At 39.2% G+C, this 17,727-nt stretch overlaps 2 protein-coding genes across 5 annotated transcripts in view; one reads left to right on the plus strand and one right to left on the minus strand.

Moving 5' to 3' along the window:
• The window catches only part of LOC134852146 (cotranscriptional regulator ARB2A homolog), a 36,921-nt gene that overhangs the window by 14,022 nt on the left and 5,172 nt on the right, over positions 1 to 17,727 (minus strand). For all 3 annotated transcript variants that reach the window (XM_063868445.1, XM_063868442.1, XM_063868444.1), the window contains one exon: positions 3,360 to 3,668. In XM_063868445.1, coding sequence (XP_063724515.1) covers positions 3,360 to 3,668 — 309 coding nt within the window. The remainder of the gene's footprint in view (positions 1 to 3,359; positions 3,669 to 17,727) is intronic.
• Positions 1 to 17,727, plus strand: part of LOC134852147 (serine/arginine-rich splicing factor 1A-like) — a 232,731-nt gene that overhangs the window by 2,441 nt on the left and 212,563 nt on the right. The gene's annotated exons all lie outside the window — the stretch shown is intronic.

Raw genomic sequence — 17,727 nt, forward strand, 5'->3', positions numbered from 1 at the left:
GACAAATTTCATCAAGTGATATTGCATCCAAAAGTGATTCCAGTTCAACTCTAGAAATAAAATCGAGCGATCCTAAGATTTCTAACTCATGCAAGTATTTGAGCGTCCACATAGACTGAAAGTTGATGCTTTTGACCCAAATACTTTGTAAGAACCACATGGAGAAAGCAGTGCGGTATAATTTCAAAAAAGAGACATTATGTTCCTAATCATATACTGTTGAATTATGTCTCAAACTTAATACCTATACTTTAATACTATATAATAAACAAAGTATATATTTATGAACTGCTCAAGTGTGCTTTACGATCAATTGCGGGCCTGCACAGCGAAAGTTCTTGAATAGCCATTTCATATTGGAAGATTCGCCATACCCCACGAGAAGAGCTACCAAAAGCTTAATAAAATTCTTACTTTTAAGATTAAACTGAAACGCTCATCTTTGAGTTATCGTGGTGCATAACTTTTTTACGCTTTGAAAGAGAAAAATGTTATACCTCTAAACAATTGTTTATTTTCTCTTTCTGAAATCCAAACTGTAGCTCATTCAATAAGAGATCTTAATAATTTAAATAATGAAGACCTGACCCGTCTTATTTTTCAGTAAGTCAAAGAGGGATCTATCAAATTGGTCTTGGTCTAATGGATATTAGTATAGTTAAACCCCTGTCCCTATACCATCTTATGGATGCTCTACGGATTTTCAAAATTTCTCAAAAATGAGCTTAAAGGGCTCCCTGGAGAGAGAAACTACGCCCAATTTGGTAATCTTCTTGAAATTCACTCAGAATTTTTAGGTTTCTGCCCTAGGCTTAATTTAATTAAAAGACTTATTAACTTTTATTATAAATTCGTTAGTAACAATGTTCTGATGAAATTGAACTTTATTTTAAAATTTTAAATAAAATTTGATCCGCCAGGTTGCTGACTTAAGATAAGGGCAGCAAAGCAAGTGATCCTCATGGATTTGTGAACTGTCCTCTCTAGTGCAATATGTATAAATTTTGTTCAAATTTATACGATGTTAATCTATACCAGAGAAATAAATTTTTCTTGTTCAACCTGTCCAACACAATTAATCCAAAATATGAGTCTGCTTGAACAATTATTGGTGGCAGAAAAACTGAAACAGAGGGGCAGTTGCACTTCGCGCACAAAAGCGTATATTAAAAAAACCATGAATAAAATTACAAAAATAATAAACCATGAAGAAAATTATGAGAATAAATCATGATAAAATTATAGAAATCAGTTTTTTAAATCCCCCACACATCATGCAAAGTACATTCTGATTTTGTTTCTATCGTCTAGTAACACATTTATGAGACCAATTAGATTCTATCCATTGAAATCGAATCATTGATCACCAGCATCGGTTGTTCTTTAGCGCTGGTTTATCTTGAAAGTAGTACACAAAAATAGTACGACTGAACCTATTTTGCATTCAAGCTACAAAGCGCGCTGACTAAAACTCAATTTCAACTAAAGTTACTGGACTTCTATCGGATCAATTGAGCAATCTCAATCCCCTCCACCATTATCGCGTGGGGGTGGAGATAGCTCAATAGGTACTTGAGACTTGTTTATAACCACTTGAAAGTAGTTTTAGTGATATAAAATCATGAACCAGATTCTCCAACGTATGTGGATTGCCAAAACTTACAATATCGCTCTCAAAAATTAAATTCACAGTGAAAAAAAAAATCAACAAGAATGAGGCACATAAGGCGATTTTTTCTGTCCTAAATGAAAAAAACTATAGCGTACATTTTTAAGGCGCCGTGGAGAACATTTTTTAGTATTCAGATACAAGGCTAGAGTACCAACCCTGGCAACTTGCTTTCCTCGATGAGATGCGATGTTTCATTTAAATTTTTTTCTTAAAATTTTTCTCGATACTCAAATAAAAAGAACTTCAGCCGGTATTTGGATTGCGTGCTATGGACACATCAACCATCTACTTGCGTTTACTGACGTCTTTTTGGAACGTTTTACCGTTTTTGCTTGGGGGGAGATAGCTCAATTGGTCATTACGGGGAGGGGAGATTGCACAATTGATCCCTTCTATCTATTTACATCTGAACAATGATGATTTTTTTTCCAACAAACGAGTTTTTCAGCTACTCACTCTCACTTAACGCATCTAACATCACCAGCATATACCACATCTATAAACTGAACACAGAAAAAACACCTAAATGTGCGAATTATTCTGAAAAGAGAAGACCACCTGGAACAGGGTTAAATCGATCTTTACCTTAGGAATGTACATCAAATTTTCTTACAAAATCTAAATAGAGTGCCGCATTATTTGGTAATCAAACATAAAACAGCATGGCACCTTTTTGATGTGAGGAAAAAATTTGCACAGAGGCGAAGCTGCGCTTTACAAACACTTGCGAGAACACAAAAAAGCAGCTTTATAAAGTGACAAATTAGAAATAAGCCTCGAATTAGAAAAACTTATCGGCTTCAAACCTGCGACCGCAAAAAACCAAAACATGTAAAAATTAAGCAATACAAAAATTTTGCGAGATAATGAGTTGGAAAATTTTTGAAATGGAAATTTTATTTTTGTATTGATAATTAAAGCAAATAGCTTTTATCGGTTCATTTGAAAAATGAGAACTGCATCAACTTTGTAAATTAATTATGAATCGAATGTCAAAGCACATGCTATCAAAACGCTGTAAAGGTGCCCCAAAAATGTTACGAGCACTTGCGACTTAGGTTAGAAAAACAGAATAGGCGTACTATAACACTACCTTACGAAGTTCGCAAGTGAAAATATCGATCTTCAATATCTATCAAAGATTGGAAATCAATTTGAGAAAAACATTAGCTCTTTTCCAGTCCTTCCTTTGATTTTTTCGAAACTCACTTAAAACGACTTTTTCGAGAATTCTATTTAAAATTGCTTTTGATGTTCTAAACAATAATAAAACGGGGCAGCATGAACAAGTGAACAGATTGCGACATTTCACATGCATAATGCCGAAGGAACAATTTTTCAGCAATTATATTTTGTATTTTTGCGAGAAGGATGGGCTACTGGAAAAGAGCCAAAACAAGTCGAGAGTTAAACTGCAGGCGTCAAATCAGATCGGAGACAATTTACTAAGCGCCGAGAAGTCGAGAAAAAATGTCACTAGAAGTTGCGAGGCACGAAATTGCATTTAAAAACTTTTCGGATCTTCAAAGCAAGTTCTGATAGGTACCTTTTAGTAACCGGTTCAAGCAGACTTTGGAAAAGCGCCAATGAGATCAATCGTCAGTTTTTGTAACCAGCGGTGCCGTCACACGTGCGACTTAGCCTGAAAAGATATGAACTCGTGGAACAGGGTTATATCTATCTTTACCTTCAGGAATGTATATCTTTTCTAGTCCACAATCCTCCTGTAGTTTGTTGTAGACTTCCTCTATCATTGCATTTGCCATTGCTTCATATCGCCTCTCATTGTAGAAAGTATTCTTACTGACATTGAATACAAATCCATCTCCATTTCCGTCTCTCAGAACACCCTTGTCATCAAAGTGAAAGCCAAATTCTTCCAGCGTAGTCCCAAACTCTTGTTCTCTGGGAAGCGAAGCATCAACTTTCGACTGATGCTCAGCAGGAGGTGGATTATTTAGTCGTCCTTTATCCGTTTTAAAGGATCGCTTGGTATCTAAACAGAAAATCTGCTTAAAAATTCGTATTATCCGAATAGACAAAGCGCAAAATCGCGCGCACATATAAAAACCTTGATTGACAAAACATTACCACGACAATAACTGTCAAGGGTCATTTTTTCATATTCGTTCTCCAGTCATGTTTCTAGTCAGGGGCGGATTTAACCCCCTGCTGACCCAAAGGGTCCCCCCTTCGATACTTTATAAGAAATTCATTTTTTGCCGACCGACCCTAAAATTTTTCTAAGCGCCTTCGGCGCCAATATATGGCTCTTTGTCACTCCCCCCCCCCCTAACACGACCTTCAATATATTAGTGTAACGAGTAGTTTTACGAGGTTGAGTATGAAGACCAAATACGTTTGTCGTGGCCTTATTAGTCTGTATGTAAATTTTCATAGCAATCGGACAATGTAGTCAACAAATTTACATGTAAAAATTTGCAGGTGGGGGGAAAAGGAAAAAGAGCCCAATATATACTAACTTTGAGGGGGAGCGCGCGCCAAAAAAACGCGATTTTTCTGTCAAAATTTTTCAAAAAGTGCCAAAAAGCGGCTTTTTTTTGGACCTGTTTTTTCATAAATTTGCCTGCGGCGCAGAATATATGGCCAAAACAGGGACTTTTTAGTGCTTTAGAATAGCTCGGATAATCAATTGGGTCGACCTAAAAAAAAAGGTCGTCAAAATTGTCGAAATTTTTTTGAAAATCCGCCCCGCCCCTCCCTCGAAAAAATCCTAGATCCGCCCCTGTTTCTAGTCATTAATAGCCCAACAAAACTCAATCAGAAAAAGGTAGAAACAGTAAAAATCTCCAAACGAAAAAAAAAGATTCCCTTCAAGCTCTTTGAATTTCTAGAAAGATTTATCATTGGCGCTTTTTTGATAGCTTTAACCCAACTTGAGAAAACTGGATCAACAGATAAAGTTTTTATTCCGCTGGAAATCTAAAAATTAAGTCCCACTTTCGAAATTAAAAATCGTTCACGAATTTTTGCTCGATTTGCACGTTCGTATTTGGAGAGTCCTATTTAGGACACTTTCAGCAGATGAATTTCAATTGAACTCAAAAAGTGCCGTATTACTAAGTGCATCAATATTTTAAGACTTTTTCCGGAACAAAAAAAATTAGTAAGACCTATATAAGAGTCTTTACTACGTTCATTAAACTTATACATAAGATGAAACAACTGCATTGCGAACGCTGGTGTGAAAATGACCAATAGGACCGATAATTCTGGCCACAATTTTGTTTGCGACAGAAATTAAAACAAATCAGCGTAGCAGCACAGAACTCTCTTGTCACAGTAATGAATGAAAATACACGCAAAAAAATTTTTTGGAATGGTCATGGGAGCGGGAGCTTATTTTTCAAGAAAAGCTTGTTGCTATCTAAACAAAACAAAAATATACTTCAAAAAAATTATGGCGAGTGGTTTCGTAAAGCTTATCTACTCACTTTCCTGCTGAAAACGAGCCAAGCCCAGTTTTTTTAGACAAAAATTTTGAGTTTCGGCCAATTGGGCTTTAATAATGATACCACTCTTGCTATTTTTTTGATATGATACCACAACCATCTTTCTTTGAGGTAGTTACTTCCACCTAATTTCTAACGTGGTCAGAAAAAATGAAGGAAAGAAAATAACCAAAAATATTGCATGTACTCTTGAGCAGGTGCACAACAACGGTTCTCCCCTATGAGCTGTACAGTTCGTATGTTGGTCCTTTCCCTCGTGGATAAATGATCTTAACTTATCCGTTACCGATCTAGTTGCACAACAATCTGACCACAGCTAAATTTGTAAATAAAAGATTTATAAAAAGATTTTAACCGTTTTTCTTTTTCTTACACACAAGCAAAACAGCTGTCTAAAAATCAAGACTAAATTACGCCTGAAATTAAAATCAATAGAAAGAAACTTAACAAAGCTAGGGATCGACTCCAATACCAGCCACTGCATATTCAAGGTTTCTACAAAGACCAGGCGTGCAGTATCAATTCTAACCAGGCATCCCAGAAGGCTCTTTCACGGAGCGGATATAGTACATGCTACATAGATAACACAGAGAAAGTTTCAAAAAATCTGTTATATCCACGGATTCTGCGTATATCGGTAAGATACGACGTGAGACATATGCTGTGTGAATAGAGTTTAGAAACAAGAAGATTATGTTAGCAACTTAACTTCAATCGGTAAGTTAATGTCTGATTCGAATCTGACCTCGAAATCATGAGAGCGACAGAGACTCATAAATAACTATTGAATATGGCGTTAGGTTAATAGTTACTTGATTAGATCAGACATCTATATGATTACGTTTACATAAGTACGTATGGTGAAGTATTCGAACTATAATCAATCTATGTTACTTGTTTTAGTTGTAATGAGTTCTATTGGATACCTAGTATATCCGTACGGATAACATTCCCCCTTCTTTTTTCTATATGATGTAGTCATCAGATGTTATCTTTCTTCCCTGGTTTGTCCTCTTTGTTCGTTGGATTTTTGGTTTGGGGGGTTTTTTTGGTTATCCTCTTCAATTGTCGTTTGAATTGTCTCTGTATTCGCCTTTATTCGTTTGAGCCCGTGTTTAGTACGGTTTTGTTTTTCACATTCTCTTTGAAATGTCATGGAATTTTTTGTCGGCGAAATTGACTTGAGGATGTTCATTGCGTCGGTGAAGCTGTCGATTAGGGATTTATCTGTTGAAGAAGAGGTTCCCGCTGGTCGGTCGATTACGTATCGTGAGCTAAATTCTCTTTGCGTAGGGGATTATGGCGATTCGGGTCGTGTGGTTGTTCTTGTTGTGTTTAACATGTTATCTTCCGGATCGTTTGTCTTGCGTATGGATTCGTAACCATGTTTGTTTGGAAAGTCGATGGTTTCCTCAATTCTCATTTTTCTGGTGTTCCCTGGTTTGTGCTTATTTCGATGCGTTAAATGTCTGTTGACAATTCGTGAGTGATACTTGTTGCCTGTGGGGTTGTGTCTTTTTCTGCTGTCTGTAGGGGTTGTATTGATATGTTACAAACCGCGGTGTTGGCATTATCAATGTTACTGATCGGGATCAAATTTCCAAATTTAATTGCGAGCGCGCTTGTCCTCGTCCTCGTGGATCTTCGGTTAGGGGTTTCTTGTGGCGGCGTGTTTTTCCTGTCAACTCTTTTGGCTGGGGGCTTCTGTGGTGATTGTGTTTTGTCCTGGACGATCGAATCATCCGATGATAGCGAAATTGACGTGGCGCATTCGAATTGAATGTGTGTGTTGTCTCTGCGTAACACTTTTTCGGGCTGCCCTTTCCTTTGCGACTTGAGATTCTTAAGGGCGTTGATTTTTGTTTGGAAAATTGAGGTGGTTTTTTCGAAGCAGTGGATGTCGTTTTATGCATGCGCTGTGGCCCTAATGTTCTTCGAATTAGCGTTTGTCGGATTATCTCCGCAATGTTCTTGGGTAGCTTACGTTCGCGGCTTAAGGATGTCGATGGTTTCTGCGTCGTTTTCTCTTGTTCCCTGGCGGTTTGATTAGCGGTTGTTTTCAGTGGGCCACTTGAACCAGTTGGTTTCTTCGGGTCAACTCCTGCAGCTGAAATACGGGGTTTAGCTCTTGGTAAATGTTTGTATGCAACGAAATCATTTAGTTGCGCCGGTCTACATTTTCGGTATATTCTAGGGTCCGGTACGAAAGCTAGTCCGTCGTGTCTTATTACTCTCGGTTGCTTTCCATCTTCCCGAACCCACGCAGTGTGCGGGGAGTAATTAATTTTGGGTCTACTGTGTTCTGGGGTCCTTTAAAAAAGATCTTTTAGAAAACCCAGTGGGGCTCTTTCTAGCTTTTGTTTTTCTTGTTTTGTAAGCCAACGTATGGGTTTTCTTGTTCTTATGTCTGCGATATCCTTTTGCAGGTTATCGGCGAGAAAAGATCGTTTAGTTTTTTGTAAGTCATAAGGTATGTTTTTAAGTGGAAGGTGCGAATCTATTGGGAATTTCTTCATCTATGTCTATGTAGATTTTCACCCTCCTGGTTCAAAGGGTATGTCCTCTCCCCTGACCATGGACGTGGTGCATAACCTTAGGTGCCTTGCTAAGTTTGACGCGGATTTCCTCTCGTTACATCTCGGACATATAGTCCATTTCTGTTTGTATACGCGGGGTTGATGGTGTTGTTCATTTGCTTCTTGTTCTGGTACCCGGTTTCCCTTGCAGTTCTGTCTTTTGTGGCGTGCCATGTTTCGGGCCTGTAGGGTTCTGTCGCATCTGCCACATGTCTTGGTTCCATCTTCATTGTTCCTGTCTCCCTCGCATGTCTTCTTGTGGTTTTTTACCGAGTTTTCAGATTTGAAGATAGCTCCGCAGTTGTTGCATGCAAAAGTCACCCTCGCCTCTTTGTGCATCTTTTTGATATGGATTCTCAGGCCGCCCTGGTTTTTGAAATCCCTCTCACATATCTCACGTGTTCGATGTTGCTTGGGGGGTATAGGAGTTCCTTTCTGTCGTTTCACCGTTTTGTCTTTTAGCATTTGACCTTTCCCATTTATTCAGGTGCTCCATTCGTGCTTTCACCGCTCGCCTCCATACTTTTCTGTCCTGAGTCAGTTTGTCTATCTCGTTCACATCCATTCCCGCTTCTCTGATGAGCTTCCGCCAGTAGAGTAGTGTTTTGTCTTTTTTTCCCGGACATTTCGGTAGGGTTTGCAGATCGTTTAGCCACCCTAGACAAGCTGCTTTAGTTAATCTTTTGTCGTCCATTCTCATTACATGTCCTATTCGTTTTAGAGTTCTTCCTTCATTTTCCATCGGATCGTCTTGATGTTCAGTTGGTTTCTGATGTCCTGCATATTCACTCCTTTTTCTTGCATTTCAATTAATGGCGGATTCGACTTTGAGCTCCAGACGTGCCTATAGCACCGGTCAATCCAACTTTGCAAAGACTGTAACTCCGAGTTTTTCCAGGTCCTTACGTTGGCGTCAAACAATAAGCCGCTTTCTACGCAGCATTGTACAACTCTAGCCTGGATTCTTTTCGACAGCCTGCTCTTTGTCAGCCGGCGCTTGACCTTTGCCCACAGTCCTCCTGCTCGTCTTTTTCTGTTCTTAATGTCTTCTTTCGCCCCGATCCACACTCCTAGCATTCTGATGCCACCTGCTCCGTCCTTTCCGAATTCAAGTTTCTCTTCTTTCTCTTCGTTGTTTTTCTCCTCGAAGTTCTTCATAACTTCTTTTATTGTTGCTGTTCCAGACTCTATTTCTTCCTTCTCGCCGATGGGGTTAGTGTCGTCTGCGAACAGGGACAATGATATTCTTGCGGTTTGGGTTTCAATGTTGTGCGTTTCTACCATGTTTTTTCCTGGGAAGCGGTTTCCTGGCATCCACGTCCACGCTATCCCGACGTTTGTAACTTTCTCCTCGGCTCTGTCTAGTCTGGCTTTCTCAGCTTGCCGCATTACCACTTGGTGGTATATGTTAAGCAATGAAGGCGAAGATGGGCAACCTTCTCTTAACCCTCTTTCGGGGGTCCATTCTTCGCTGTCGCCCTCTCTGCCCTTTATACTATATGTTGTGGCGTCATGCAAATCCATCAGTGTGTCCAGAAACGGGCCTTCCATCGCGTAGCGCCTTAAGACCGCCCACAGGACCGGTTTGCTGACCCGCGGATAAGCTTTTGTTAGGTCTAAAACTCTGGCTTCTGGGCCTGTGTTGGCTTCTACTGAGATTCCGGCTTTTATCCTCCGTCTCCTGAGATCTTCCACGTCCTCTCTTATCCTTATGAAGATCTGGCTTGCATCTGCCGTGGACCTGCCTGGTCGAAACCCGCTTTGGTTTTCGTCCCATACCTGAAGTTCTTCACTCCATGTTCTCAGGCGGTTTGCGATCACTCTTGCTAGAATTCTACTAGCCATTGAGAGCAGGCACACACCTCGGAAATTGTTGGCGTCATTCATGTTCCCTTTTTTGTGCAATGGTACTATTTGGCCTTTCTTTAGAGACTCTTCCCACAGGTCTGCTCTGGTCGTGAACATTCTCATCACCAGGTGGATGACTTTCTCCCTCCATTTCCAGTATGCGTTGCGAATGTATACCATGCGGACCCCGTCCTTGCCTGGCGCCGATCCTCTCAGCTCATCCAGTGCTTCCATGTCTTCTTTCTCGGACGGAAGGGTGTCTTCTGTCGGGTGTCTTCGCTTCCCCCTGTGGACTCTGTGAGATCTCTTTGCTCTATCTGGAACCTCAGAGCTCGGGGGGACAGTTTCGTCAGGTGTCCCAGGAACTATTGTTCCCGTCGTTTTACTGGGTTCCCTGCACTTTCTACACTCGAAAGCCTAGCGTTCCTTTCCTGCGATCTGTCGGATTTGGCCACGTGTCATTTCGCTGCATACCTGGTGTATCCATTTCATACACCATGTGCATTTGATGCTGCATCCACTGACTCTCTTTTGACACATCCCACATTCGTACGGTCCTGGGTTTTCTTCCACGTCTCCAGCCATTACTAGAACAGGTGGGCTGGTTTACCTGGTCCGGCAGAGAAAAACCCGGTCTTTCTTCGGCACCTTTGATCCGCACCTTCCGTGGTCTGGGGAGGCCAAAGCCTTCGATTGTTGTGAGATGTGAAAGGGTCGGCTGGGCCTTTTCCACTCCGTTGGCATTCGGGAGGTTGCTTCGGATTCCGTTTCCAGTTTCCATAAGTTCCTTTTTCCGGTGCCCCTGTGTGAATCTTTGCCGCACAGAATGAATCGTGCGTCCCCACTTGCTCCACGGGGAGGAGTCCACACCAGCAAGCGGGAATTTCTTCATCAGGGCCCGATCAAGCTCATCGTCATCGTCTGTGTCCGCGAGTGTTACCTGGTTCTTTGGCGTCCCAGAGTGGCTAGGAGTGGTTGCTTCGCTCTTTCCGGATGTCCTATCTTGGTCCGCTTGCTTTGATGGTCCCGCTGGTTCAAATCATGGCTCTGGAAGGTAGTTATTTTTGTACACTACACTCAATTCGTCCTCACTGTTTATGTCTTTATTCCATATCGCTTCGGGCGTGAGTGCGGGTTTCGTTAAGATCTTTTCATCTTAACAAAAAAAGTTTTGTTTTCCCATGAGAGATTAAAGATTTTTGGTGTTGTGCAGATATTAATTAGTGGAGTGTTTGGTTTAAGCCCGTAGTGTTGCTGTGTTATAACAGCACTGGCGTACGCAGGAGCTTCTGGAACTCCACCTCGTACTTGAATTTGCAAGGCCAACTTTCTGCGGGGACTAATTTTTCATGAATTTCGTAAAAAACACTACCCGAAGAGCCATTTTGCATTAAGTGCATAAAGAACAAAAGACGATCCCTCTGATACCACGTGCCGCAGATGTAAATTAGAGCTTCGCGTTCACAAACTTAATAAAAGAACGACCGATTGAAAAGCATTTCTCTGATTGCTTTATTTTAGGTATGATAACTTCCTTTCTTTCAAACTTGCTAATTTAAGTATCATTCCTCTAGAACGTACACAATGACTAATCGTTTCACATATGAAATATTTGACTTTATTTTAAACCGTCTTAGCTTAAAAGGATGAATTGTGCACGCAATAAGATCAAAAACGAGTTGTTGTTCAAAGGCTAGCGACCGAACTAAATTAGAATGGGCCCTTCCGTCATGCGATGGTCCGTGCAGAAGCTGGAGAAGGCCATACCAACGCTAATTGGATTTTTGAAATTACAAATTATTGAAGGAGAGAGATTTTGGGATTTACAAATTTTTATTGACAAAACGAGAGAATTAAATGAGGGTTAAATCAGAAATCAACAGATACAGGTACTATATTTATTATTAAAAGTTGCACCCCATTTAGTACAAGAGAAGTGTGATCGAAAGAACTGGTTACAGGGTTTTTCGCAATACGTCCAAGTGCGAAGATTATGACAAAGCGATGGAAATCAACCTTACACAGTGGTTGGATAACCAATATGCGGAAAGAGCTACATTCGACCAGAATGGCCTGAAATGCATGGCAGAAACAAATTTTTGAGAAGATGGTTTTTTCGAAGGATTAACGATGTGAATCGTACAATTGAACGGATTGGGAAGGGTCCATTTGGAGTGAGGAAACAATTTTTTTTATTTCGAAGTAGGCGTGCATGACACGTGCCATTTCAAATTTCGCGGATACTGAAAAGAGGGAAAATTACAACAACGGCTTCCTTAGTCAAAATAAAATCAGCAACGATTTTCGCTAGTCGGAATAAAAAGAACAACGCCTTTCGCAATTTGAACATAATTTCGGAAGATAATTAATTGGATCGGAAAAAGCAAGCTTTCAAGAATTCAACATTCAGGAATTCAGGAACTGAATTCAGGCATTCAGGAACTCAACATTCGAATTCAAGCCAGCTTGATTAACACTTTCCTATCTGTATAACTTGCTTTCGATGTGACGGTAGCTTACATTACGAACTTTTAAAGAACCGAGTGATCCAGGTTATCGAAAGATTTTTCTTAGATCAAGAAAAAGTTTTGAAAATGGCACACTTTTTCAAGAAGTCTTACTCTTTCGTGTACTTCACTTATTGCATGAATTGGGCTATATTTTCCCCAAAACTCGAAATGGTTGACGTAAATCAGCAAACTCGAGTTGAGAAAACTATTACTTTGATGTGAATGCACTGTTCACATATCTTACTCCATGCTATTAAAAGAGCAATGGATCTATAGTTACTTACGTCCAATTTGGGCCTTTCGCTAGAATGGTAGAATAACCGCTTCTTTTAGCATTTCAGGAATTCACCACTTAAACGATTTATTATTCAAAAAAGTCAGTACCTGCGCCACTGAATATGTACTTGCTTTGACAACTATGTTGGTTATTTTATCGGTATCTGATAACTCCTTGTTTTCCAATTTTGATATATTTTTTTCCCATTCCAATCATATCAACTTCTGATGGATTTTCATATGAAAACCACTTACGCTCGGTATTTTAGCAATTTTATCCCATATTGGCAAAAAATTCATTGAGCTCTGACGCCATCTTGTCCACGGAAGATGTGGTTTCATCATTAGTCTTTAGTATTGAGCAAATGCTCTGTTTTTTTTCTTAATGATTACTTCTAGTTCAATTGCTAATTTGCACCTGAACATAAGTTAAGATTACTATGGTAATAGTCACCTTACACTTACGGACATCTCTTTCAATTTTACTTGAAAACATTTTAAATTGATCTCTCGCTGCTTGTTTTTTTTTGGTTTCGCGACCATATTTGATGAGTTCGACTTTTTTGAACATGTTTCGTGCGTCCCCACTTGCTCCACGGGGAGGAGTCCACACCAGCAAGCGGGAATTTCTTCATCAGGGCCCGATCAAGCTCATCGTCATCGTCTGTGTCCGCGAGTGTTACCTGGTTCTTTGGCGTCCCAGAGTGGCTAGGAGTGGTTGCTTCGCTCTTTCCGGATGTCCTATCTTGGTCCGCTTGCTTTGATGGTCCCGCTGGTTCAAATCATGGCTCTGGAAGGTAGTTATTTTTGTACACTACACTCAATTCGTCCTCACTGTTTATGTCTTTATTCCATATCGCTTCGGGCGTGAGTGCGGGTTTCGTTAAGATCTTTTCATCTTAACAAAAAAAGTTTTGTTTTCCCATGAGAGATTAAAGATTTTTGGTGTTGTGCAGATATTACTTAGTGGAGTGTTTGGTTTAAGCCCGTAGTGTTGCTGTGTTATAACAGCACTGGCGTACGCAGGAGCTTCTGGAACTCCACCTCGTACTTGAATTTGCAAGGCCAACTTTCTGCGGGGACTAATTTTTCATGAATTTCGTAAAAAACACTACCCGAAGAGCCATTTTGCATTAAGTGCATACAGAACAAAAGACGATCCCTCTGATACCACGTGCCGCAGATGTAAATTAGAGCTTCGCGTTCACAAACTTTATAAAAGAACGACCGATTGAAAAGCATTTCTCTGATTGCTTTATTTTAGGTATGATAACTTCCTTTTCTTTCAAACTTGCTAATTTAAGTATCATTCCTCTAGAACGTACACAATGACTAATCGTTTCACATATGAAATCTTTGACTTTATTTTAAACCGTCTTAGCTTTAAAGGATGAATTGTGCACGCAATAAGATCAAAAACGAGTTGTTGTTCAAAGGCTAGCGACCGAACTAAATTAGAATGGGCCCTTCCGTCATGCGATGGTCCGTGCAGAAGCTGGAGAAGGCCATACCAACGCTAATTGGATTTTTGAAATTACAAATTATTGAAGGAGAGAGATTTTGGGATTTACAAATTTTTATTGACAAAACGAGAGAATTAAATGAGGGTTAAATCAGAAATCAACAGATACAGGTACTATATTTATTATTAAAAGTTGCACCCCATTTAGTACAAGAGAAGTGTGATCGAAAGAACTGGTTACAGGGTTTTTCGCAATACGTCCAAGTGCGAAGATTATGACAAAGCGATGGAAATCAACCTTACACAGTGGTTGGATAACCAATATGCGGAAAGAGCTACATTCGACCAGAATGGCCTGAAATGCATGGCAGAAACAAATTTTTGAGAAGATGGTTTTTTCGAAGGATTAACGATGTGAATCGTACAATTGAACGGATTGGGAAGGGTCCATTTGGAGTGAGGAAACAATTTTTTTTATTTCGAAGTAGGCGTGCATGACACGTGCCATTTCAAATTTCGCGGAAAGACGATACCACGTGCCGCAGATGTAAATTAGAGCTTCGCGTTCACAAACTTTATAAAAGAACGACCGATTGAAAAGCATTTCTCTGATTGCTTTATTTTAGGTATGATAACTTCCTTTTCTTTCAAACTTGCTAATTTAAGTATCATTCCTCTAGAACGTACACAATGACTAATCGTTTCACATATGAAATCTTTGACTTTATTTTAAACCGTCTTAGCTTTAAAGGATGAATTGTGCACGCAATAAGATCAAAAACGAGTTGTTGTTCAAAGGCTAGCGACCGAACTAAATTAGAATGGGCCCTTCCGTCATGCGATGGTCCGTGCAGAAGCTGGAGAAGGCCATACCAACGCTAATTGGATTTTTGAAATTACAAATTATTGAAGGAGAGAGATTTTGGGATTTACAAATTTTTATTGACAAAACGAGAGAATTAAATGAGGGTTAAATCAGAAATCAACAGATACAGGTACTATATTTATTATTAAAAGTTGCACCCCATTTAGTACAAGAGAAGTGTGATCGAAAGAACTGGTTACAGGGTTTTTCGCAATACGTCCAAGTGCGAAGATTATGACAAAGCGATGGAAATCAACCTTACACAGTGGTTGGATAACCAATATGCGGAAAGAGCTACATTCGACCAGAATGGCCTGAAATGCATGGCAGAAACAAATTTTTGAGAAGATGGTTTTTTCGAAGGATTAACGATGTGAATCGTACAATTGAACGGATTGGGAAGGGTCCATTTGGAGTGAGGAAACAATTTTTTTTATTTCGAAGTAGGCGTGCATGACACGTGCCATTTCAAATTTCGCGGATACTGAAAAGAGGGAAAATTACAACAACGGCTTCCTTAGTCAAAATAAAATCAGCAACGATTTTCGCTAGTCGGAATAAAAAGAACAACGCCTTTCGCAATTTGAACATAATTTCGGAAGATAATTAATTGGATCGGAAAAAGCAAGCTTTCAAGAATTCAACATTCAGGAATTCAGGAACTGAATTCAGGCATTCAGGAACTCAACATTCGAATTCAAGCCAGCTTGATTAACACTTTCCTATCTGTATAACTTGCTTTCGATGTGACGGTAGCTTACATTACGAACTTTTAAAGAACCGAGTGATCCAGGTTATCGAAAGATTTTTCTTAGATCAAGAAAAAGTTTTGAAAATGGCACACTTTTTCAAGAAGTCTTACTCTTTCGTGTACTTCACTTATTGCATGAATTGGGCTATATTTTCCCCAAAACTCGAAATGGTTGACGTAAATCAGCAAACTCGAGTTGAGAAAACTATTACTTTGATGTGAATGCACTGTTCACATATCTTACTCCATGCTATTAAAAGAGCAATGGATCTATAGTTACTTACGTCCAATTTGGGCCTTTCGCTAGAATGGTAGAATAACCGCTTCTTTTAGCATTTCAGGAATTCACCACTTAAACGATTTATTATTCAAAACAGTCAGTACCTGTGCCACTGAATATGTACTTGCTTTGACAACTATGTTGGTTATTTTATCGGTATCTGATAACTCCTTGTTTTCCAATTTTGATATATTTTTTTTCCCATTCCAATCATATCAACTTCTGATGGATTTTCATATGAAAACCACTTACGCTCGGTATTTTAGCAATTTTATCCCATATTGGCAAAAAATTCATTGAGCTCTGACGCCATCTTGTCCACGGAAGAAGTGGTTTCATCATTAGTCTTTAGTATTGAGCAAATGCTCTGTTTTTTTCTTAATGATTACTTCTAGTTCAATTGCTAATTTGCACCTGAACATAAGTTAAGACTACTATGGTAATAGTCACCTTGCTTACACTTACGGACATCTCTTTCAATTTTACTTGAAAACATTTTAAATTGATCTCTCGCTGCTTGTTTTTTTTTTGGTTTCGCGACCATATTTGATGAGTTCGACTTTTTTGAACATGTTTTTTTTGACATAAATTGAAACGCAAGGAAATTTTGGCTTATTCATCATTTCGAATGTTAAGAGAATTACTTGATTTCACAGGTGGTGCCAATTTTTCAGAATTCTTGAGTAAAGTCATGAAATACTTTGAACGAATTTGATACAGATTTCAGTTAGATTTCAGCTGCTCTGTCAAAAGGATATTCAATTTTTTTCACTTTCTGTGTGGTTGATTCAACAAGGGATGTATCAAGAAAATTAAAACGTGATACTTTCATGCTTATTTCTGCTTCCGAAAATATGAGCAAAATTGAATGTGTATCTGAGCATGTTTGATAAGTGTTTAGCGAGGTGTATACTCTATTCCCGTTTTCAACAAGTTTCAACTATAACTAAGAAATTTCTCTGTGAGATTGTTTCTCGGCATATCAATGTTGAAAACGCCGCACACTTTCACAAGGTATGATTTTGCGGTTAGATTATTCAATTCTCTTTCCCGATTCCCTAGGATGGTACTAGTCACCTTACAAATACGGACATCGACATCTATTTCAAATTTACTTGAAATCATTTAAAAACGATCTCTCGCTGCTTGGTTATTTTGGTTTTGCGACCATATTTGATGAGCTCGACTTTTTTTGAACAAAGGATTTTTGACATAATTGAAACCCAAGGACATTTTGGCTTTATTATCATTTTGACTGTTAAGAGAGTTACTTGGTTTCACAGGTGGTGCAAATTTTTCAGAATTCTTGAGTAAAATCATGAAATACTTTGAACGAATTTGATACAGGTTTCAATTGGAACTCAGGTTCTCTGTCAAAAGGAGATTCAATTTTTCAATCTCTGTGTGGTTGATTCAACAAGGGATTATTCCAGAAAAGTAAAACGTGATTATTTCATGCTTCTTTCCACTGCCGAATATGAGCAAAATTGAATGAGTATGTGAGCATGTTTGATAAGTGTTAACCGAGGTGTTTATTACATTCCCACTTCAAGTAAAAAAAATGTGATCGAGCAAGGTTTCACTTTGAGTACCAAATCTAATAAGTTCTCTAATAAGCTGATCGAAACCACAAGTTTCAACTATAACTAGAAATTTCGCTGTAAGATTGTTTCTCGGCACATGAATGTTGAAAACGCCGCACACTTTCACAGGATATGACTTTGCGGTTAGATTATTCAATTCTCTCTCCAGATTCTCTAGGAAAGAGAATTTTTTGCCAGTTTTACCGATCTTGGCGGACTTTACACCACGATAAGGAAAAGTTTGCTTCTTGATATTCCCTAAGTTGTAACGATTGTACAGCAAAAATCGTTACCGAACAATTCCTGAGATTTCGCAGGGCTATTGGTAAGGTCTGCTACCCTTCTTCGTGATTACAGGAAGACAGCTCTTCGATCGGATTCGAGAATTCGGAAGTGTCTAGTTAAAAGACTCAATACTGAATTTTAACAAA

Source organism: Symsagittifera roscoffensis, chromosome 7, assembly GCF_963678635.1.
Source record: "Symsagittifera roscoffensis chromosome 7, txSymRosc1.1, whole genome shotgun sequence".
Lineage (NCBI taxonomy): Eukaryota > Metazoa > Xenacoelomorpha > Acoela > Convolutidae > Symsagittifera > Symsagittifera roscoffensis.